Below are 22,929 nucleotides of genomic sequence, written 5' to 3' on the forward strand. Positions count from 1 at the left end.
CGGATGGGATACAGATCTATCACTCTCTACCTACAGCTGCAGTTTGTGGAAAGGCATATCTAAAGTTTCAAGTAGTTTTAATGAGGGGCTGCTATCCAAAGTAGGGGATGGAAGGAAGGTGAGGTTTTGGTTGGACTCTTGGTGTGGTGATTTTACTTTAAAATGATTCCCTCTTTATATAGAATGGCAGAAAACAAAATGGCTTGGGTGGCAGATTGCTATGAAGTGAATGGTAGCTCGATCTTCTGGAGGCCTTCTTTTAGAAGGGGTTTCAATGATGGAGATTAATCAAATCTCTGATTTGCTAGCTCTACTGCAGGTTCAGCCTCTCGAGGTGCAGAATCAGGATTCAAGACTTTGGAAGTGGACCCCCACAGGGGTCTTCTCAATCAAGTCCTTTTACAAAGGCTATCCAGGGTTCAGCAGCTCCCTCCTAGGTGAAATTCTTTCCATGAGTGGCAGTGTTAGAGAAATATTTGACTAAGGATATGCTATTGAGGAAGGGGTACCCTATCCACTTTTGAAGGGCTCTTAATTTGCATTGGTGCTGCCCTTTCTCAGTCAAGGACCTTTTGCTAGAGTGGGGTATTCCGGGCTTGTCAAGGAAAGGGAGAGTATGCTGGTTAGCAGTTCCTTTAGCTGTTTTGCGAGCCATCTGGTCAGAAAGAAACTTGGGGATTTTTGAGCAAAAAGCTTCACCAGGTTTTGTGGTGTCAAGGAGCTGGTTGTCAATACATTATTTAGAAATGATACTTTGTCTTCTTCCGTTTTGAATATAGGTCAATTGCTCGGTTGGGGAAAGAAGCAGAGGGGCAGGAACAGGATTGATGACTTGGGTTGAAGACATAAGTCTGAGGAGAGAGGATGAGTGCTGAAGTTGGGGTCATGATGAAGGAGAACATAGTTGTTAGTGGAGATGATTGGATAAGTAGTTGGAAGAGCATAGGATCTGGAACAATGGTTGATTGCAACTGGGAGACAAGGAGAAAGGGAACAAAGTTAGAGGTGAATGGGGGGCAATAAGTTATATTTGTCATTGGTGAATGAAAATGTTTGAGCTGTCTTGCTCTGGGGGCGAGCTGTGGGCTATCTTCAATTTGGGAATCGGTTATTGAAGGAATGGAGAGAAAATTGGCATCTTGGAAATCAAAATACTTTTCTTTTGGGGGTAGGGTGACTTTGATTAAGAGTATACTATCCAATTTACCTACCTACTTCCTCTCCCTTATTCCTATTCCTAACAAAGTTGCAAGAAAGCTTTAAAAACTTAAAAGGAACTTTCTTTGGAGGGGTTGGGATGAGGAGAAAAAAATCCATCTTGTTAGTTGGGAGGAAGTCTGCCTCCCCAAGGATGAAGGTGGTTTAGGCATAAGGAAGTTGAAAACTTTTAATTCTGCCCTTCTCTGTAAGTGGATTTGGAGATTTGCGGCTGAAAATGATGCCTGGTGGAGATCTCTCATTGCTAGTAAGTATGGTGTGGAGTGGGGCAACTGGAGAACTAGGGACCCTCCTCCCAGTTGGGGAAATTCTCTGTGGAAAGGGATAATGAAGAACTTCTCTATTCTTGCTGATGGGGTATAAATTAAGGTCGGCAATGGTAGTAGAACCAAGTTTTGGAATGATTCTTGGTGCTTGGATGGTCCTCTTGCTGAATCTTTTACTTTCCTCTTTCAGTGTGCATCTAACCAAGAGGCTTCTGTTGCTGAGTGTTGCAGCTTATTTGGAGATTCAATTACTTGGTCTCCTACATTTAGAAGCAATCTTTTTGATTGGGGGTTGGAAGAGATAATGGACATGTTGATTATTCTTCAGACTCAAGAGGTCGATTTCTGCTCAGAAGATAAGTGGTATTGGAAGTGGAGTCCAGATGGTGTTTTCTCTGTCAAATCTTTGGCTTCCAAACTTTGTAGAATGGGTGCCACTGATTTCCCTTGTCATCAGGTGTGGAATCCCATTAGCCCATCTAAATCCAACTTTCTAGTTTGGACTATGGTTCTGAACAAATGTCTGCTTAGAGCTAATCTTGTGAGAAGGGGCATTCAGCTTTTGGACCTGTCGTGCAGTCTGTGTGGGAACAATCCTGAAACTACTGATCATTTGTGCATTCACTGCCCGTATTCTTCTCATCTGTGGAATCACTTCTTTAGCTCTATGAACTTAAGATGGGCTATGCCAAGTTCAGTAAAGGAACTTTTGTGTTGCTGGAATATCAAGGGGCTTAACAAGAAGAGGAAGATAGTGTGGAAGCTATTCCTAGTGCTGTCTTATGGTCCATCTGGTCTGAGAGGAATAGTAGGCTTTTCTGTAATAAGGCTTTAAGTCCAGAAGAGTTAATCCAGAAAGCTGTGGGCAAACTAATCTCTTGGGTGTCAGTCTCTGAGGAGTTCAGAAATTGTAACATGTCTGTTGTTTTTCATTCCAGTTCTTGGTGGAATATGTAATTGCCGAATTGTTCAGTCGGCCTTTCTGGGACTGATCTCAGCTTGTTTGTGTATCTTTTGATTCAATAAATATTATGTTATCTTTTTCCAAAAAAAAATGTATGAGCTGTCTTCAGATTGACAGAATGAAGTTGGAAAGAGATGAATAAGATGACAATGATTATCAACTGTAGCGGTGATGATGGAGGAAGGTCTAGTTGATAAATGTTATCATCAGTGGAGACTGGTGAGATTCAGAGAAATCTAACGTGAGATTTGGATTGACTGAGAGACAGACATAAGGCGGGGGGGGGGGGGACTGTGGAGAGAACTGAGCAGAAAAGAGACTTGCGAAAAGAGGGGTGTCTGGTTTGTAAGGTGGGGTTAGGTGAACTGGGTAAATGAAGACAAAAGAGTTTTCAGTAGAAGACCAAGGGACTGCCATATCTACTTATTAAGATAACACGGTGCGGGAATTGGGAAATAGATAGTAAAGTATTAGGTGCAGTGGGATTTTGAATTCTGGCCGAGCTTATTTGGGTTTTCAATTTACAAATAGCATACATATGTACTTTTCCCAAGATTATCAGGCTCTCCACAAGGTTTAAAATGCCAGTGTCGGTGGAAATGTTGGTCATTCAAATATAGGAAACATGTTGGAAATGTCGGAAATATCGTATAATTTATAGACATGGTGGAAACATTGTAAAGTTTGCAAAAATATAGAATGATATTTTATGAAATGATAAAAGAAGCATAGGCACACCTTTTTAAATTGTTATCTTGTTCCAAATCATTAAACAGAACTAAGAAATTAAGGTTATAGACAAAATGATGCACTGTGAAGTTGTTTTCTTGTAAGCCTGTCATGGATATATTAGGAAATTTATGGACATTTTAAACCATGACTCTCCTTGTGCAAGAGTGTTTATATAATCTATTAATTTATGTTTGTAGAGCCATATATTAAGAAAATATTTATTCCTAGATTATGCTGAACTTTTTATCTTTTTTTGGGTAACTTTAATTTGAAGTTTTTGAACAGACAGCAGTTAAACATGAATCTAACTTGGTTGTTCTTTCATCTTATCATTTTTTGTCTAATCAAGTTTTACAGTGTTTTAATTCGATGGTTCTTTTTCTTTATTTGTTATAAAAAATTCCCATTTACTAGTGTTTTTGACTTTTTTCAAGCTTCATATGGCTTTCTGGTGATTATAATTGACAGCTAAAGCTATGGGTATTTCTCATTTTTCTTGGTCTTATAGATGGCAAAAATGGATCTTAATGAGGATGATGAAAAAGTTAATATAGAAACTATATTTTGGAGTGCCATGGACATGCTTTCAGATGATGATAAGAAGCTTCCGCAGGCAAGATGCTATTCCCTTCACATCCATATAATATGTATGTTGTTAAAGTATTTATGTACATGCATGAATGTTATGATAAGCCTAAACCTTGGTAAATTCTTGACTTGTTTCTTAACTTGTCATTCAGGTTTGTGGTACTACAAAACCATATTTCCTTAGGTTGTGACGCTGTGTTTGCTTTGAAGGAAAAGGTAGGGAATGTTAACCTATACAAGGTTTCTATAGGTTTCCCTTCCTTTCCCTACTTTTTCCTTCTAACCAAACACATCTTTAAAGATTTATTCTCTTTTTAGTGGTCCACTAATTTTTACTGTGTCTATGTTTATACTTTTTAGTCCAAAAAACACAAACTCAATCAGCTACTTGGAATGCAGGAATGTTAACAGGGAAGGCTGTAGAATTAGTAGATGCAATGATATAGATGGATTTAAGCAATCATTTAATAGAGAACACTATTCACTGTCTATCTTCCATGCATATCTTGTAAAGCTAATTTCTCTTTATCCAACCATTGGATTATGTTAAGATATGGATATACTGAAGCTTAAGAAGTGTAGAGGAGACCCTCCAAGTATCAAGCTAATCAGGTGGTACCGGCTTTCATCAAGAGAGATCACTGTTTTTGTTTTTTTTTTTGAATGTTAACAAATTGTCAGTGAAAGTCAACAGGTTGACCAGTAGGCCCCACTAGTATTTATTCATCATTACCATTTATAGTAAATCATGACTTATATTTTTTGTAATTTCTGGTTTCTTTTGTGAAGTTAGTTTTAGTAAAATTATAAAGTTATGGAAGTGTCCTTCTTGAAAAGGAAGTTTTTAATTTTTTTGAACTATGAATAGAAGTAGGAGTTAAGAGTCCAAGAACAAGTTGGAAGTTATTTTCGGGTCTACCGAATAGTGTCAACAAGTCTTGAAAAGAAAAACATATATATACTGATAAGTTTGTGAATAGCAATGTATTTTATTCTAATTTTTTTCCTGCTTAGGACTAAACGAAGAATTCTTTCTGTTTCTACCATAGCCATCAGCTGTTTTAGAAGTGATACTTATGCCCTGTTCTATTTTCTCAAGCTGGTTCAGCTCTGCTACCTTGGTTAGGTTGGTGTTGGTGATCTGGTTTGTGGAAGGTTGATTCTTTGGGTTTGTTGGTTTAATCTTTGACCAATTTTAACTCTTAACTCCAAATTTACCATCTTTGTACCTTGGAGATTTTTTTGGTAATTATGTACCTTAGGGATTTGGAAGAAAAGGAATAGAAGGATTTTTGAAAGCAAGACAATACTACTAGAATTTACAAATATCTCAGCTCTTTTATTTTGGACAGGGTGTTGGTGCATAAAGATTTTAAAGACATGAGCAGGACTGATTTTGATATGAAGTGGGCGGATCTTGTGGGACATTAAAGGGTGCTGAATTTACATTTCCCCCCTTTATTTTTTTGATAGGAAAAGTGACTTTCATTGAAGTTAATTTAATACAAAATTACAACTATCAACCACCCAAGCACATGGATGCTAACCCCAAAAAACAAACTTAAATTACATTACTGTCCAAAACAAGCTTTCTCTAAAAGTCCCCTGCTTTGCCAATATATCAGTTAGCGCATTAGCTGACTTTTTGACCCAATTGAATGAGATTCCTATCTCCCTTGCTAGCCAATTTAATTCCCTCCTTTATCACAATTCTGTATTTGGGATCCTCTCATTTTAGGAGGTTTCCCACATCTATATTTGTAGACATATTAAATATAAATATTTTGATTGATACTACCACGACTGATAAAAAGGGAAAATTTGGTTGAAGTGTTTGATGGAAGTATATATATGTGCTTCTGTGCTTCTCCTCAAGTTCATTTTGGTTCTCATGTTGAGAAAACAGGTTCATTGACCAATTGTTATTTTTCTTACGTGGTTTCTTAATGTTCTAATAATCTACAGGTTTCAAACATGTTGCCCTTGTTGAAGCGTGGAATAGGTGTTCACCATTCTGGGTTGCTTCCAATTTTAAAAGAAGTGATTGAAATACTGTTTCAAGAAGGTCTGATCAAGGTTAGAAGAAAAAAACCTTATAAAAATTTTCAATTTTATAGTGGGTGTTTTTAGCAGATTAATAATTATCCTGACTATCTGGGGTAATGGCCTATTGGGAGGGGTAGACTGGATATGGACGTAGCCTTTGGCTCTCCCTTCCCCCAAATTGGCCATTCTCTGAATCACCTCGTTCATTTTATATTACCAAAAAAATGATTGCTTGTTTTTTAATCCCTATTTTCTTTTCACTTATCCTTCTGTTTATACTTCCTGTTATGAAATTACCAGTTTTCAAATGTTTTTTGAAGAAGGTGAAGTATTGTATTATATTCAATGGAGAAATGTAGTCCAAATGCAGCTGTACTACTAATTGAGAGAATTTGCAGTGAAAGAAAAGGTGATTTGGGGACTCCAGGACTTCATTGCATAGAGAACATAGAGCATTAGATCTCTTCTTATCATCCGGTTTGTAGTCAAACATCTTTCAAATGATGCAGTCAATTTTGGAAGGGATGCGGGGGTGCTAAATTCTGGACCAGGGAAAGTCATTCTTCTGCTAAAGTGACAGCATATTATCAGGACTGATCTGATAATTTACAAGAATTTTTTATAAGCTACACAGAATTTTATTAAAATTTAGAGGAGAATACAACAAGGGGCTAGATATAAAACCCTTTACAACAAAAAACCCCACCACCCTATTATAATTGAGCCCAATATAAATGATGTCTTATGTACTCCTTAGCTAATCCATCTACCAAGCCATTAGCAGATCTTCTTATGCATCTTACTTGAATTTTCACTTGTCTTGGCAGCATCTTTTTTTGATAAACAAAGTAATTCATTATATTAATTTAAAGAGCAAAAACTGATATGGGTATTCTTGGAGAGGCACAAGCTGTGTACTCTCCAAGGCAACAACAAACTACAACTGTGCCCAATACAAATGATCCTTGGCTACCCCTTGCTTGGCTAGACAGCCATAGCATTGGCTGATCTCCCAAAATGCATAGTAGACTATGATAGTCGAGGCATGAAATGCCTGACTGTGAGACATGGTTGACTAACCCAAAATGTATAGTTGACCAACTGTAATAGAAATGCCCTGTCTGAGAGGAATATTTGACTACCCAAAATGCATAGTTGACTAACCTTAACTAACTGAGTTAAAACAAGTATTAGTTGACTGAATAAAAGGAGTTAGTTGACCAAAGGATAGAAAAATATTCCCCCCTTGATCTAGTAGATGACTACTAGAACATAGTAGTTGACTACTTTGAAGAAATTTGACCATTTGAAGGTTTAAATGACTATTGCTATCTTTGGCAAGCCTTCTATCATGTTGGAGAGATATTTTAAATCATTACCATGTTTAGTTAGAGACTTTAAATGCCTAGAAAATGGTCACTTGCTTTCCAGACTTCTATAAATGGAGGTCTCCATCTTGATTCAAACACAAGCAAGAAAAAAAACAACCTGAGCTATTAGTGTACATAGTTTTATATTTTTTGAAGAGACTTTTGAGCTTTGGTAGTTTTTAGAGGTGAGTAAAGCTGAGAAGCCAAAGGTCTCGTACAGTCTCACCTATCTATTGAGTGTATCTTCGTTGATCTGAGCATTTCTAGGTATAGTCTTGCAACTGAATAGATTTGTGTTGTATATTGTTATATCTGCCTATTTGAGAGGCCTTGAGTGTTGCTGTACTGTGTTTTACTTGTAATTCTGAGCATTTCTAGGTATAGTCTTGCAACTGAATAGATTTGTGTTGTATATTGTTATATCTGCCTATTTGAGAGGCCTTGAGTGTTGCTGTACTGTGTTTTACTTGTAATTCTGAGCATTTCTAGGTATAGTCTTGCAACTGAATAGATTTGTGTTGTATATTGTTATATCTGCCTATTTGAGAGGCCTTGAGTCTTGCTGTACTGTGTTCTACTTGTAATACCTTGAGTGCAAGAGGCGTCTGTTGGGTAGCTGCCCAACTCAGATCCTCTTCGAGGGAGGATAACCTCCAGAATAGGGGAAAGTGAGAGTGAAGAGAGGAAGAGATCAAATCTTCTTATTATCTCCTTATTGTAAGTACACCTCTGTATTTATATTCAATCTTGCCTTCAATGTGACTGATTTACAACAGAATTATAACAACTTGCCAACTTGTTTGATTTAGTTAACTCCAATTTGACTCAGTTAATTCCAGCTGTCTTTGCACTGGCTTCCTTATGCAGAGGTGGCCTTCTTCTCCTTTCAGAATATACTTGTAGTTTCTGCCCCCTTGTGCCTCTAACAGTGTCCTAGGTTGAACACCATTTAGGGTTTGATAGAGACCTTGAAGATCTACTAGTTCAGGTTTGGCAGGCACTTGTGAAGTTCTGTTGTGTTTGAATATCACTTGGAAGCCTATCCAAGGTTGTAGGAGCCTTGAAAAACCTATAGTTGTAAGGCTCTGTTGGGGCTTGGAAAGTCCAGCTGGTTTGGTTAGAGAAAATCCTTAGAGGGTGTTTGAGGTAGAGGACATAAGTAGGGGTTTCTGTCAAATCTCTATAAAAATCTTGTGTGCCTTTCTCTGTGCTTTCTTTGCTTTATATTTTCTTTACTTTTCAGGTTTCTGCAGTTCCTTTGCTACTAGCATTTACTAACTGCTTAAACTTGAGTATCTAAAGATCTTGCAGTTATTGCACATTATTTTGTTTATTTTCATTTGAACTCCAAGATATAGATATCTTGGTTCAATTACTGAGCTACCAACTTTACTAACTCTACTAACTGCACTAATATCTTTGATTAATAGTTTGTGTGATTTATAACTACTAATCACTAACATTTAACTGTTTCACATTTACATTTCTGCAGTTATTTACATTTATTGCTTTATTCATTATTCAACTGCATTATTTATTTTTAGTACTTAAATTGTCCTTGAAATTCCGGTAGCAGTTCTTCAACTGCTTGAATCTCAAGTTGATTATTCCCTAGTAGCTGGTTGGTCCTCATCGCTAGTTGCAAATCTTGGCATACACAAGGAAAATTTTGGAACTGATATTTGGTCCTCTTTGAATTGGTCTTAATGGGATCGAAAGCATATGTATTTGAAGCCTGCTAGTTTCTGTTTGTACTACTTGTTTCTTTTAGTTTTGTAATTTGTGTGATGCCTCATCACCTATTATTCTTGTACTTACTTTTCAATTAATGAATTTTTTCTTTTTTTTTTATCTTCAAAAAAGTTCTATCCTCCTATACAGTGTTGGGCATTATACTTTGAATCAGAGTTAACAGTTCATTCATTGGAGGGACTTCTCAATCATTTAGATTCCTTCTAAAAATAGGATTCCAAATCAGTTCTTCATTCAACTGTTCATGGCAGTCTTCTTTTATGGCTTTATTTGGGCAAGAACATAGAGGGAACAAACACTTCTTACTTGTTTCTTTTTACCTATTTTATTTTCTTGTCTATAATTGATTTTCAAAGTGCTTCTTAGTAATGATATATTCTCTTTCAGTGTTTATTTGCCACAGAGACCTTCAGCATAGGTTTGAACATGCCTGCAAAAACTGTTGTGTTTACAAATGTTCGTAAGTTTGATGGTGATAAGTTCAGATGGATTTCTAGTGGAGAGTATATACAGATGAGTGGTCGTGCTGGTCGCCGTGGTATTGATGAACGAGGGATATGCATCCTCATGGTTGATGAGACGCTGGAGCCATCCACAGCTAAAACGATGCTGAAGGGAAGTGCTGATTGTCTGAACAGGTAAGTACACCTCTTGGTCAATACTCAACTTGATGTTTGTATCTCATCTATGCATGAATTAATGACAAAAAAGAATGGAAACTAATAATTTAGTGGTATTGCATAATTATAAGGCAAGAAAGTCAACTAGGTTACAGAAATATACATGCTTTTTTCTCTTATCGTGCATGTAGAGTATGAACTATATGTATATCTGTACACTACATACAAGGATGGATGGGCTTCTTGAGTAAAGGATCCAGAAATCGTCTTTGTGGTCATATCCTTTGTATTTTTTATGGTGCAATTTCTTTTTTATTTTTTTATTTTTGATAAGCATCAAGGAAAATTTTATTAAAGAACAGAAACCACACTGCTTAGAACCAGAGCAGATGGCCAAAAATTACAATGTCCTTAGTAGAGCAAAAGAATGACAAAAACAGCAGAAGAAATTTCTCTTACAAATTACAGCCTGGTCCTGGGCAATTTTCTTAACACCCCTTGCCACCTTTGGCCAAAACAAGCCCTTCTTGGTTTATTTTTAATGAAGACATTGATATGTTGGACAGACCCTATTATTGAGGGAAAACTTTAATACTGGGTAAGGTATGAGGTTGATGTGGACTTGGGAGTGAATTTTGGCTGATCTACAGCTCTGATTGATGGTTTAGATTGGATTCCTCCACATGGCAGAAATAAGTGGGGTTATCTGGAAAGAATTCCTGATTGACCTGATTGGGGAACTTTTTTTTTATATAAATTGAAAGATAATTTTATTAAGAAAAGAATAAGCATTACAAACATCTCAAAGAGAGGCACGAGATGTGACCTCTCCTTTAAGAAAGATTACAGTTTTTTAATAACTAAACCATTACAATGCAGCCCGGTATAAGAGTTCCTGAGTTGCCCCTTAATAACTAAACCATTACATGACGTAAATGCATACATACACATATGTACATGCATATTGGATCAACAATAGAATTTTATGAATACAATGGCTTCTTTTTGTTCGTCTTACAAAATTTCCCTCTTGTGAACCATTGAAGGACTAGCCAATTTTTCTGATAGATATTTTTATTTTTTTTCTTAGTAAAAGGATTTTGTCCTTTTTCTCCTTTCCTGTCTCAAAAAGTAGTTTCTATTACCAATAAAATTATGGTTACTGCTTACAAAAAAGGGTTACTATCCTTTTATATCTATAAAAAGGGGAACCACATAGCTGTGTGGGAGGTGGTTGCAATTTTTGTTTTTTTAAAGGTCTAATTGGTTGACGAGACAATTAGCAACTTTTCAACCTCAAAGTTATTTTAAAGTTTTTTTTTTTGTTTATCTCTAATTATTTAAAATGACATGGTATATAATTTTATTTCATTGTTCATTTTGCTTTTTACGTATTTGTGATCCCAATTTTATGGGGTCTACATGAATCCTGTTTCACTATTTGGTTCTGTTTAATGCCATATCCATTGTTAAATTATGATTTATGAGCACTTTAAGTCATTTCTTTCTACTTCGACCCATGTCCTCTTTGGCCAGCCTCTAGCCCTCCTAGCCCCTGTAGCATGTTAAAGATTGCTTCTTACAGGTACTGTATGCTGTCTTTTATGCACATGACCAAACCATCTTAGTCTACTTTCTCTCATTTTATCATCTATTGGAGCTAGCCCTTAGTTCTTCTCATTGACTTCATTTTTGACCCTGCCTAGCTTTTCCACTCATCCATCTTTGTATACATGTTTTTTCCCCACCTATTTTTTCTGGACACATCTTTCTTGATTGTCCTACACTCTGCTCCATGCAGCATAACTGGCTTTATCAATTCACCAGATTTATCAAACAAAACCTCCGTTTGCATCATCTCTTCAAAACTAAAAATCTCTCACAACACTCTGCATATCTTTGTCCAACCTTCGCTTCTTCTACCCTCAGGAAAGTGATTGATTTGCTTTTATCCTATCCCAAAAAATTCAAGGACAGAAATGTACCTCCCCTTTGCATTTTTCTTCCTTTCTGCAACATATTTCTTCTTTTGCGTTCTTCCAACACCTACTTCTTGCGAGCAAAGCATCATCAAAGAGCTTCAAGCACCATTCAATCACCTCTCTTCCAACCCAAAAAAAAACAATGACAAATCTTTCTCCTTAAATACTAACTGTTATTTTGTGTGGACTAGGATACAAGTCATTTATGTGGTTTTTATACCCTTGAAATACCAATAGTGCTTTGGATTGTTCATATCTGATTCCCAGAGCCTTAAATGATTATGGAGTAGGGGGTTTAAACAAATGCAGGAAAAGAAGTGAGATTTGTTTATTTTAGGAACTGTGTGGTATAGATCTATGACTGCAATTACTGTCTTTTATTTTGCATCTTTTCCCCTTTGACCTGTTCCCTTTTTCCCATGCCTTCAGTGCTTTCCATCTAAGCTACAACATGCTTTTGAATCAAATTCGATGTGAAGATGGTGATCCAGAGAACCTACTCAGGAATTCATTCTATCAGTTTCAATCTGACCGTGCAATTCCCAATCTTGAGGTCAGTTGATATTGGCCAAGCTCCAAAGGAGTTGTTTTACTATTTTAAGGAAATGAGTTGGAATAGTTGTTTAGCTAACCAGTATGATTTATTTTGCAGAAAGAAGCAAAGAACCTTGAAGAGGAGAGAGATTCAATAATAATTGAAGAAGAAGAGAGTTTGAAGAATTACTATACTCTCTTACAACAGTACAAAAGTTTGAAGAAGGATGTTTGTGATATTGTGTTCTCCCCAAGGTACTGCTTACCCTTCTTGCAGCCTGGCAGGCTTGTACGTCTCCGATGCAATGAAAATGATGACAGTACTCCTTTTTCCCTGGTGGATCAGGCTACATGGGGGGTAATAATCAATTTTGAAAAGGTGAAAGATGTTTCTGAAGGTATGTGGCCTGAAATGGTTTTTGGTTGAGCAATAACTCTCTCTTCTCATTTCAGCCTATTGATTATTCACATTCACTTCAACTTCCAGATGATGAAAGTAGAAAACCTGAGGATGCAAACTACACAGTAAATGTTCTTACTAGGTGCATTTTCAACAAGGATGGGATTACGAAAAAGTCTCTTAGAGTTATCCCATTAAAGAAATCTGGAGAGCCTGCTGTTGTTTCCATCCCTATTACACAGGTAAGTCATCATTTGTTCCTAGTGATTGTCCAGATTATTTTTACCAAGGATATCATATTCTGTTCTTTTCTTTTGGGCCTTTTAGCGTTCTCTTATTTAGTCTAGACTAATATACTATGAAATTGAGAAAGAACTTAGATACCTTTAGGATTTCAGACTAGATGCCCAGGGCCAGTAAGAATTTGTGAAAATAGGGCTCACCTCTCCTTTAGTCTTATCTAGGGGAAAGGAAAGGAGGTTGCAAGAGGGGGATTGCTATCATTGATGTTGTCAAGTTCTAACCTTTCTTCCTTGGGGGGGGGGGGTGGAACTTCTAAAAGTTTGATAAAGAGAGGGAAGTGATACCGGTAGGAGGGATGAATTCCTTACCAATCGATGTCATTGTGTCTAACCCTCAGCAGGCTTCAACCTTGCTTGAAGAGCTTGGTAAGATGTCAGAGAACTTGGAGACCACTCCCCAGGGAGCAAGGCAAGTCAAAGCTTAGAGTGAAGCAAATTTTGAACCTCTGGCTGCCATCCTATTGAAGCATCAGGGTCAAGAATAACATGGAAAGGAAAAGGATGTTCGTTTGGTCCAACTGGGATGTGTACAAGACAGTGAAGTGTCTTTGTGGGTCGTGTCTAAGTTGCTCAGTTTCGGGGCATTTTTGGGAGTTTCAATAAAGAGTCTGGAAGAAGAAACCAAGACCTTGCTGGTTGCTTTGGAAAATAGGCATCTAATTATAAAAGTCAAACAGAATAGAAGACAAAGGGAGGAACTTCTGCCACTGACTTGGGGGTTGAATGAGGGGGATGAAAGAAGACGGTTAGTAGCAGGGGATTTCATTAAAGAAAAAAAGCTGGATATTTTGATATTGCAGGAAACTAAATTGCAGAAAGTCGATTTCCCAGTATTAAGAAGCATCTGGGTTTTTATCCGTGCAACTGGCTTTTTATTCCAGAAGTGAACACTGCAGGGGGTGTAGCTCTTGTTTGGAATTGTTCCACCTTTAAATTGTTGGATAGACAAGTAGGAGTCTTCTCTTTTACGGTGAAACTTTGTTGGCAGCAAATGGACACATCCATATCGGTCTCTACAGCCTATGGTCCCACTGGTTCTTCCCTAAAGCCCTTATTTGGGAATAACTCAGTGCATTGAGATGTGTGAACAGTCCTGATGTTGTATATGTTGTATTATGTTACTGTAGTCCCTGTTGTACACCATTCCTTGTTTGTTTCTTTGTTGCCTTCTTCTTTAGCCCTATAAGGGCTTTTCTGTAATTGTATCTATCTATCTATCTATCTATCTATCTATCTATCTATCTATCTATATATATATATAGGCTCTTTGGGGTGGGGTCGATTCATTCTGGATTCACCCCTGATTTCTGGTGCTTTCTCTCTAGTACGAACTGGTTGTCTGGCATGGTCTCAGAGCAGGTTGCTCTATAATCTGTGTTTACTTGTTACACTCTCAAGTTTTGCCGGTTTCTGGATTCAACGCCTGCTCTAGGGTTGTTTTAATCAACCTTAAAACTGGTTCTATCTGTCCTGTGATTTCAGCAAGAGAAATCTCCTTAGAACTCTTGGAAGTTTTCTGTTCGAAGTGAAATTTCATTGGCTGTTGCCCAGACCAGTTTTACTTGCTCTGAAATTTTCTTTCAGTTTGGACAAGTACTAGAGGAGTTCTGATCTCCTCTCTTGGGCGGCAGCAGGTTTCTTCTTCTTAGTTGGACTGTCTCATTCTCAGGTGTTCTTGCAAGCTTCGAACACTTCATCGCTGGCTGCTATTGTTCCAGTCTGAAGAGTTTTCACTAGGCTTTAAACATCCATCTTCTAGCCCTTGGTTGGAAGTCATTTGAATACTGTTTCGATCTGCACAAAATAGCACACTTTTTTCTGGAAAATTCACAAATCAGGTTGGTGAATTCCTTTTTTTTTTCTCAATCGACTGTTCCATTCCTCTTGGGACCATAGATTTGGTGTTGCCCTAGGGCAATTTTACTCTTCAGTTGCTTTGTTGAGGTTCTGATCAGTTCTGGAGGGTCCCTTAGTTTGACAGCCCTGAAACTCTACTGGTTTGGACTGTCAACACTCTGCACTAGCTGGTTGAAGTTGTTTTGGTACTTTTCTTGAAGGATTTCAATTCCTTTATAGGGTGGAGCATCTCTGTGGTTTGTCCAACTGAAGTTGATTGGTTCTACAAGTTTTTGGACTCAGTTTCTCTGCTCTCTCTCTCTCTCTCTTTATATTTTTTTACTTCAGCCTTGCTGTCAAGGGTGATGAATTTTGTAACACTGATGAGGGAAGCAATTTAATAAGAAACACTATAGTGCTGGCCGACTCCACCCAAAAGGAATTAGCTGCATGTGAGTTAGAAAGAAGGGTCCTCACCACACTCAGAATATGCCCATTCTTGTGTTCTGCCACCCATTTTATTGTGGAGTGCCATGGCAAAATCTTTCCTCTGTTCTTTCAAGAAGGTTTGAAAAACACCTGAGTTTCCATCATAATACTCTCTCCCTGAATGTAAAACTTTCACCAAGGCATTGAATTGAAATCACAGCCTTTATTTTCCAATGAAATGTGCATCCTTAACTAATCGATACGCCCTTTGTTTGTGGTAATTCCATACCAAAGCATCAGTATTTAGATATAAACTTAAAAGAATTCCTTTTCTAAAGAATGGTATTGATAATTTAGGTTATAATCTTTGTTTTGCAAACAAAGAAAAAGTTAGGCTAGGATAGAGAATCACAACTTTTGTTTTCCTAAGAAAAGTGCAACTTTAACTAATCGACTTGCCCTTTGTTTATAGCAATTCCACACTGAGCACCAATAATTAGATGATAACTTGAAAGGATTCCATTGCTGCCTTATTTTATTATTCTTTTTTATCCATTTTATATGTCACCATCCATTCATGTTCCATCACAAATACTTGAAGCAACAGTGTGAATATAACAAAATGCAAACACATTCTATTTTATTTCAAATAGTTAGAGCTACAAACAAACAAACAAGCAAAGCTTTGAAAGGACTTTGTGGTTGATTTGGTTGAATAGCCGTTAACTAACTAGTCAACCTAGTTGATGATATGTCCTAGGTGACTTCATCATGAGTATACCGACCTACTGGTAATGCAGTCTGTCTGTCCCTTAACTTACTGGTCACTTGACAGTTGGATAACTGTTTTTTCATTAGTTCCTTGAAGAAATTGAAAGTTCTTTATTTTTATTTTTTTTGGAGAGAGGAATCTATTAATATGCTGTGGCTTGAACAAATTGGGAATGTTGAGCCTTTAAAACTTTAGTTGGTCCAACGTTGGTCACAACTTTTGGTAGTTTCTGCAGTGTTCATGCTTGAAGACTTGAGCCTATTTTCTAATGTTTGCATGCCAGACAATGGCCCAACTCTAGTACATCTGCCACAATGAATATGTCAAATAGTGCAAATTGACCAAGATCATTGAGATTTACTGTTTATTTAGCAAATTCCTTTTCGTGTTGAACATTCAAAGTTTTATTTTTTTGTTTAAGTACATACCTTTGAATATTCTGACAAGCTAGAATATTCTTACTAAAAAACAGTTTACTATTTTTCTTGACAAACAGATTGACAGTTTGAGTAGTATTCGCCTTATCATAGCAAAGGATCTTTTGCCATTGCAAGCTCGAGAGAATACTATAAAGAAGATTTTAGAAGTGCTTTCCCGATTTTCTAAAGAAGGGATGCCTCTCCTGGACCCTGAAGAGGACATGAAGGTTTGTTATGTTGAATTTTCTTTAAACCATCTTGTATTTATGCTTTCATTTGTTTAATTGGTTATATCCGGTTTTTGCATATTCATCAGGTTCAAAGTAACTCATACAAAAAGGCTATGCGTCGAATAGAGGCTTTGGAGAGCTTGTTTGTCAAACAAGAAGTTGCTAAGTCTCCACTTATTGAGGAAAAGCTCAAAGTCTTACAAAAAAAGCAAGAATTAACAGCCAAGATAAAGTCAATAAGGAGAACAATGCGTTCTTCCACAGCATTGGCTTTTAAGGATGAATTGAAGGCACGGAAGCGGGTTTTACGGAGGCTAGGGTATTGATACTTATTTAGATTTTGATTTCATCATTCCAAGGTGGAATGAGTTATTTAAGTAGTAAAACTCTTGTTTTGCAATTTTTCTTGACACATACCATTTGATAACCTGTAATGGTATCTGCCTTTGCTTCCTCCTGCTCAAAACTCTGATGTTTTTGAAGTTCTTTCTCAGCCGTCCTTTTTCATTTCAACAATTGGTGTAATTGAATCCACCAAACTTAATGGAGGCTTGTCATCTCTTCCTATTCAAGAATCTCAACTTTTCATGTATCCCCATTTTCGTAACTCCATTTTGTTCTTTTTAACAGAAAATGTTGTATCATCTATTTAAGCTGTTGTAATAAAGGTTTATCCTTTTCTAGAGTGGTTTGTTTTGGTCACAAAAGGAACAGTATTCAAACCAGAAAATTTTCTTCACTTATTATACTAAAATAAACTGAGCCTAAAGAAACTGGAACATTATGTCATATGTTAACAAGCTTCAAAGGCAGGTTACCCTGTAATTGGGAGTCACCGTGGTTCTAGTTTCGAAAAGGTTGCTTCATATGTATTTAATTCATATTACTTGATGGTGTTGGATTTTGTTTTAGTAGGAATCTGCTGAATTAAAAAAAAAATAATGAAGGAAAGTAGTTTCTTGAAGAGAGAAGGAGAAGAAGAGAAAAAGAGAAGTTGAAAAGAAAAGAGAGCAATAATCTGGCCGCCCCTTTCACTTATTATTTATACTAAAATAATAGAACAGTACAAAACATAAAACAGCATATATAACACTCAAAACCATAATAAAATTTGGACTCACATAACTACTGTGGTCCCCACCTCCTATCTAACAACTAACATAAAACATCTACTCAGAAAAATATCATAAAACTAATTAATCTTCAACACTCCCCCTCAAGTTGGGAGTAAATGTCACACATTCCCAACTTGTGTAGATCATGTTCAAGCTTGTTCTTTGCCACCCCTTTAGTGAGAACATCAGCCAACTGCAACTCTGGAGAGACATAAGGCAAACAAACTTCTCCGGTTGTTACCCTATCTCTTATAAAGTGTCTATCAACTTCAATGTGTTTTGTCCTATCATGCTGAATTGGATTGTGGGCAATATTGATTGCAGCCTAATTTTCACAGTATAACATCATATGTTCCTCTACTTTCACCCCAATCTCACCCAAAAGAGATCTAACCCAAAGAAGTTCTGAGACACCATGAGCCATGGATCTATACTCAGCATCTACACTTGACCTTGCCACAACTGCTTGCTTCTTACTCTTCCAGGAGATTAAGTTTCCACTTACAAAAGTACACACTCCTGATGTAGACCTCCTGTCATCTAAGCATCATGTTCAGTCTACATTTGTATAGGATTCTAGCTTCAGATTCTCATAATTTGATAAAAGAATGCCTCTGCCAGGGTGCTTTTTCAGATATGCAAGTATTCTCTCAATAGCTTCTTAGTGTTGAACCCGAGGTGCATGCATGTACCGACATCCGACTGTCTCCTTGTCTAGGGGGAGATCAACTATTTCCTAAGTTTGGTTTTTGACCAAAGCATCCATCTCATTTTGCATGGTTGTTTTCCACTCAAGTTTGGAGAAAGCCACAATAACATTTCTAGGTATAGACACAGAATCTAGGGAAGAAAGGAAAACACGGTAGGAGGGTGACAAGGCACTGTAGGAAAGATGGTGTGAAATGCAGTGGATTGTACACTTTCTCTTCCCCTTACGAAGTGCAATGGGAATATCAAGGTTAGTGGGATCAACTGCAACAATGGTGATAGGGACAGAAACATTATCATGAGAAAACATAACAGGCTCAGGCTCAAGAGGAATACCTGGAGTTGTATCTTCCGAATCTGGAGTTTCAGAAGGACTGACAGAGAGTGGTGTGGGTTGAGGATGTGTGGAGTCAACCATCATCTGTCAGCGCTGATATTGCTGTGAGGCTGCCCGTAGTGGCTTAGGTAATTAAATTGGAGGTGCAGGTGCTGGTTGAATTGATGGAGGCACCATAGAAACAGGAAGAGGAACAAATTGTGGGTTCTCCCCAAAACTCTCCCCCTGAGGAGAACCACTCGAGAAGAAGAATGTGGATTCAAAAAAGGTAACATCCATAGTGACAAATCTGCTCCTCGACACTGTGTCATAACAACAATACCCCTTTTGGTTCTGAGCATACCCAAGAAAAACACATTTCTTGGCCTTATGATCCAATTTCTTGCAATGAGGGTCAAGAATGTGAACAAAAGAAATACAACCAAAAACCCTCAAAGGTATATGAAATATCTCTCATCTGGAGAAAGAAGGCTAAATGGCACCTTAAACCCCAAAGTCTGTGAAGGAACACAGTTAATCAAATGCACGGCTGTAAGCACTGCATCTCCCAAGAATTGCGCAGGAACTAAAGCACACATCATAAGACTCCTTGCCACCTCCACAATGTGTTTGTTTTTCCTCTCAGCAACTCCATTCTGTTGCGGTGTATATGCACAACTGCTCTGATGAGCTACACCATGTTCTAAAAGATACGTGGTTAGGTCCTTTTCAAGGTACTCTCTGGCATTACTTGGTCTAAAAGCCTTAGTTCTCACTCCAAATTGTGTGGGAACCATCTGGTGGAATTGTAGTACTAAGTTAGGAACCTCATCATGTGATCTCATCAAATATATCCAAGAATATCGTGTATAATCATACATCAGTGTGAACAATATTAAAAGCAGAAGTACTTCTTTTATTACTTGGTTTAAAAGACTTTCTACAATGCTTTCTTAACTGACAACTCTCACACTCCAAAGTAGATAATTGAACAGACTTAAACAACTTTGGGAAAAGACATTTCAAAGAACTAAAAGAAAGATGTCCCAAGCGATTGTTCCAAAGCATAATCTGGTTCACTGTCTCTGACCCACTACTACTGCTGTTGCTAACATGATGGCCCTGATGTCTTGGAATCTAATCCAAAAGGTAGACTCCATTCTCCTCACAACCACTCCCAATCATCTTCTTTGACTCTAGATCCTACAAAACACAATTACCAGGAAGAAGGTCACAGAACAATTCAAATTTTTTGTCAAAGAACTAACAGACAATAGGTTGGTATGAAGTATAAAGACATGTAAAATAGAAGACAGAGTTATATCATTGGTCACTCTAACTGTCCCCTTCTCAGCAATGGGCATATGTGAACCATCTGCGGTAGAGACTCCAGAGCACAACTGTTAGGAACTGAAAATGGTAGGGGCATTAGTCATATGCTCAAATGCTCTTGAGTCTATAATCCAGGGAGGTCCCTCCTTACCTGAAGTGGATGCAAGATTTGCAATTGCATATGAACTACTTGTATGTGCAAAGGAAGTGGTGTATTTGGCTCTTGCATTCTGCTGTCCATTTGGAAGGGTAGAGCTGGGTGAATCTACCTTACTCACAAGCTGTCCAAACCTCTCTAATTATGTTCTCACTGCTGCTACTGCAATGGATTCCCAATCAGTTTGAGAGAAAGGGGCTGAAGAGTCTCCTGTAGTGGCTACATTTGCATTTCCTTTCTTGTTTCTTATCCGAGCAGGCATAAGATTTGGATGAAGTTTCCAACAAGTGTCCCTGGTATGCTTAGGCTTCTTGCAATAATCACACACCAAGTCCTTCTTTTCTTCCCTTCTAGTATCACTACTCCCTCTATCTCCATTCGGCTTAGATTTTGTTGTACCAACCATTGCCAACTAGTCAATCCTAGGCTGTTTCAGCATTACATTCCTCCTACTCTCCTCTCCAGAGACAAAAGCATAGGCCTGAGAGAGTGTCACACCCTCCCTAGAAAGAATATACTGCCTAGCAATGTCAAATTCAGGGTTCAGCCCTGCCAAGAACTCAAAAACCCTATTCCTCTCTATCAGTCTGTGATAAGTTGTTGCGTCATTTACACTTTCCCATACCACAGTTTCTAAGTGATCTATTTTCTACCATAGGGTTTTCAACATGGAGAAATACACAGCAAGAGGTTTTTCTCCCTGTTTCATACTTATCACCTGATTTCTTAACTGATAGGCTCAGGCTTCATTTTGCTTCTGAGAGTAGGTTTCAGTCACTCCATCCCAAATCTCCTTAGCAGTATTAGCCCATAGGAAATTTTTTGCAATATGAGGTAACATAGAATTGCATAGCCAAGACATTACCATGTAATTCTCTTGCACCCATCGGGAAGTGTTTATTATCAGGTTTCTTCTCCTCCCCAATGAGATACCCTAATTTTCCACGGGCACCAATAGCCATCTTAGCTGATTGTGCCCACTCCAAATAATTTGTACCATAGTTTTACTGTAGTAATGATCCCAGACCCAAAAATATCACTACTACCTCCAACACCCAGTCCCTCAGTATCGGTAGATTTCTTTTCGGTATTCCAACTCTCCATTTTACTTCAAACAGTTCAACAGTAAGAAAAAAAAAATAGATTGGAGACCTTCAAAAAATAATTTAATATCACACACACAGAAAGCAACCCTTCTGAAAGAAGAAAACCCTAGCTGGAGGGAAATCTCTCTCCTCCCCACGTCTCCCAACTGAGAGAAAAGTGAGTCGATCACTCCGGGAGGCCTAGAAAATTCCAGAAACCAAACCGCCCTCTTCAGAAAATCAAAAGAAAACTAACAATACCTAGGCGCCCAAGATCAGATAAAAAACAAAGAGTCCAACTTTTCTGGGACTCTTCCTCGTACTCCAGTTCTTCTTGATTTTGATGCCGAACAGTAGATCACCTTCCTGATGTCTAGATCCCACCAAAAACTCCAAGAACTGGGCTATCTATAGCAGATCGATCAGCCCTTTACTACTTCATGTAGTCGACTGATCTAGAGCTGTATGAGAATGCTTCAAGAAACCCTAGTCGATGCTCTGATACCAAGTAGGAATCTGTTGTATTAAAAAAATATGAAAGAAAGTAGTTTCTTGAAGAGAGAAGGAGAAGAGAAGAAGAGAAATTGAAAAGAAAAGAGAGCAATAATCTAGCCGCCCCCTTCACTTATTATTTATACTAAAATAATATAACAGTACAAAGACAACTATGCCCTTATAGGGCAGAAAAACATAAAACAACATATATAACACTCAAAACCATAAAATTTGGACTCGCATATCTACTGTGTTCCCCACCTCCTATCTAACAACTAACATAAAACATCTACTCAGAAAAACATCATAAAACTAATTAATCTTCAACAGTTTTCATTCTTGTATTACATCTCATTGCTATTCTGTTCAAGATGGCAAAGAAAAGGCTATCCTGTTATATGTTCTCCGTATCTCTCTCTGCAGTGCTTGGTAACTGCCATTAGGGGCCATTACTTGGTGCAGTAATAAAACCCCATGCTGACATGAATGTGAACATGGATTTCATTCTGAGAGCAACCACTTTGTGCAAAAAGGGCACAAGGTTCAGTCCGTACCCAGTCCACTCCTCCTAAGACACGGAATAGTGGGGATCAACATTGGGTAATGGCCCTTATTGGATCAGTAATGCCACCCTTCCACTTGGTCAGAATAGAGGATATTTAGAGAACACAAATGATGAACCTTTATAGGCTGACTAGCTACTTTCTGTCTAAATAATTTCCATTAGGGTGGTTAGTAAATTACATGAATTTATGCATATTTTTAGCAGATAATCACGGCCTACTAAATATAAACTATTGATTGCCACAGCTCTCTCTTATTTTAGGTGTCACATTGAAATGTTTGAATGGTATATATTGCAGATATGTTGCAAGTGATGATGTTGTGGAGTTGAAAGGAAAAGTTGCTTGTGAGATCACTAGTGCAGAAGAGTTGACACTGACAGAGCTCATGTTCAATGGGGTGTTAAAGGACATTACCATTGAAGAAATGGTGTCACTTCTCTCATGCTTTGTGTGGCAGGAGAAGCTTCAGGATGCCCAGAAGCCCAGAGAAGAGCTTGGCTTGCTCTTTACTCAATTACAAGAGACAGCAAGGCAGGTTGCAAAAGTTCAGCTTGAGTGTAAGGTACAGATTGGACCTCCTGTTGTTTTTTATTATGTTTCTTTGATCATCACACAAAGTAATCTGAAGTGCAACTTGGAAAAAGGAAAATATAAGTGCAAGTCAGTGGTAACTGGGTCAGATAAACACACTAGGT

At 37.7% G+C, this 22,929-nt stretch overlaps 1 protein-coding gene across 3 annotated transcripts in view; it reads left to right on the plus strand.

Moving 5' to 3' along the window:
- Positions 1 to 22,929, plus strand: part of MTR4 (RNA helicase, ATP-dependent, SK12/DOB1 protein) — a 46,014-nt gene that overhangs the window by 17,870 nt on the left and 5,215 nt on the right. For all 3 annotated transcript variants that reach the window (XM_088985487.1, XM_088985488.1, XM_088985486.1), the window contains exons 5-13: positions 3,689 to 3,793; positions 5,734 to 5,844; positions 9,324 to 9,574; positions 11,968 to 12,091; positions 12,191 to 12,470; positions 12,560 to 12,714; positions 16,308 to 16,457; positions 16,547 to 16,779; positions 22,532 to 22,796. In XM_088985487.1, the coding sequence (XP_088841613.1) occupies positions 3,689 to 3,793; positions 5,734 to 5,844; positions 9,324 to 9,574; positions 11,968 to 12,091; positions 12,191 to 12,470; positions 12,560 to 12,714; positions 16,308 to 16,457; positions 16,547 to 16,779; positions 22,532 to 22,796 (1,674 nt within the window). The remainder of the gene's footprint in view (positions 1 to 3,688; positions 3,794 to 5,733; positions 5,845 to 9,323; positions 9,575 to 11,967; positions 12,092 to 12,190; positions 12,471 to 12,559; positions 12,715 to 16,307; positions 16,458 to 16,546; positions 16,780 to 22,531; positions 22,797 to 22,929) is intronic.

The sequence above is a fragment of the Nelumbo lutea genome, chromosome 4 (genome assembly GCF_056320005.1).
Source record: "Nelumbo lutea isolate HS-2025 chromosome 4, American lotus-T2T, whole genome shotgun sequence".
NCBI lineage: Eukaryota > Viridiplantae > Streptophyta > Magnoliopsida > Proteales > Nelumbonaceae > Nelumbo > Nelumbo lutea.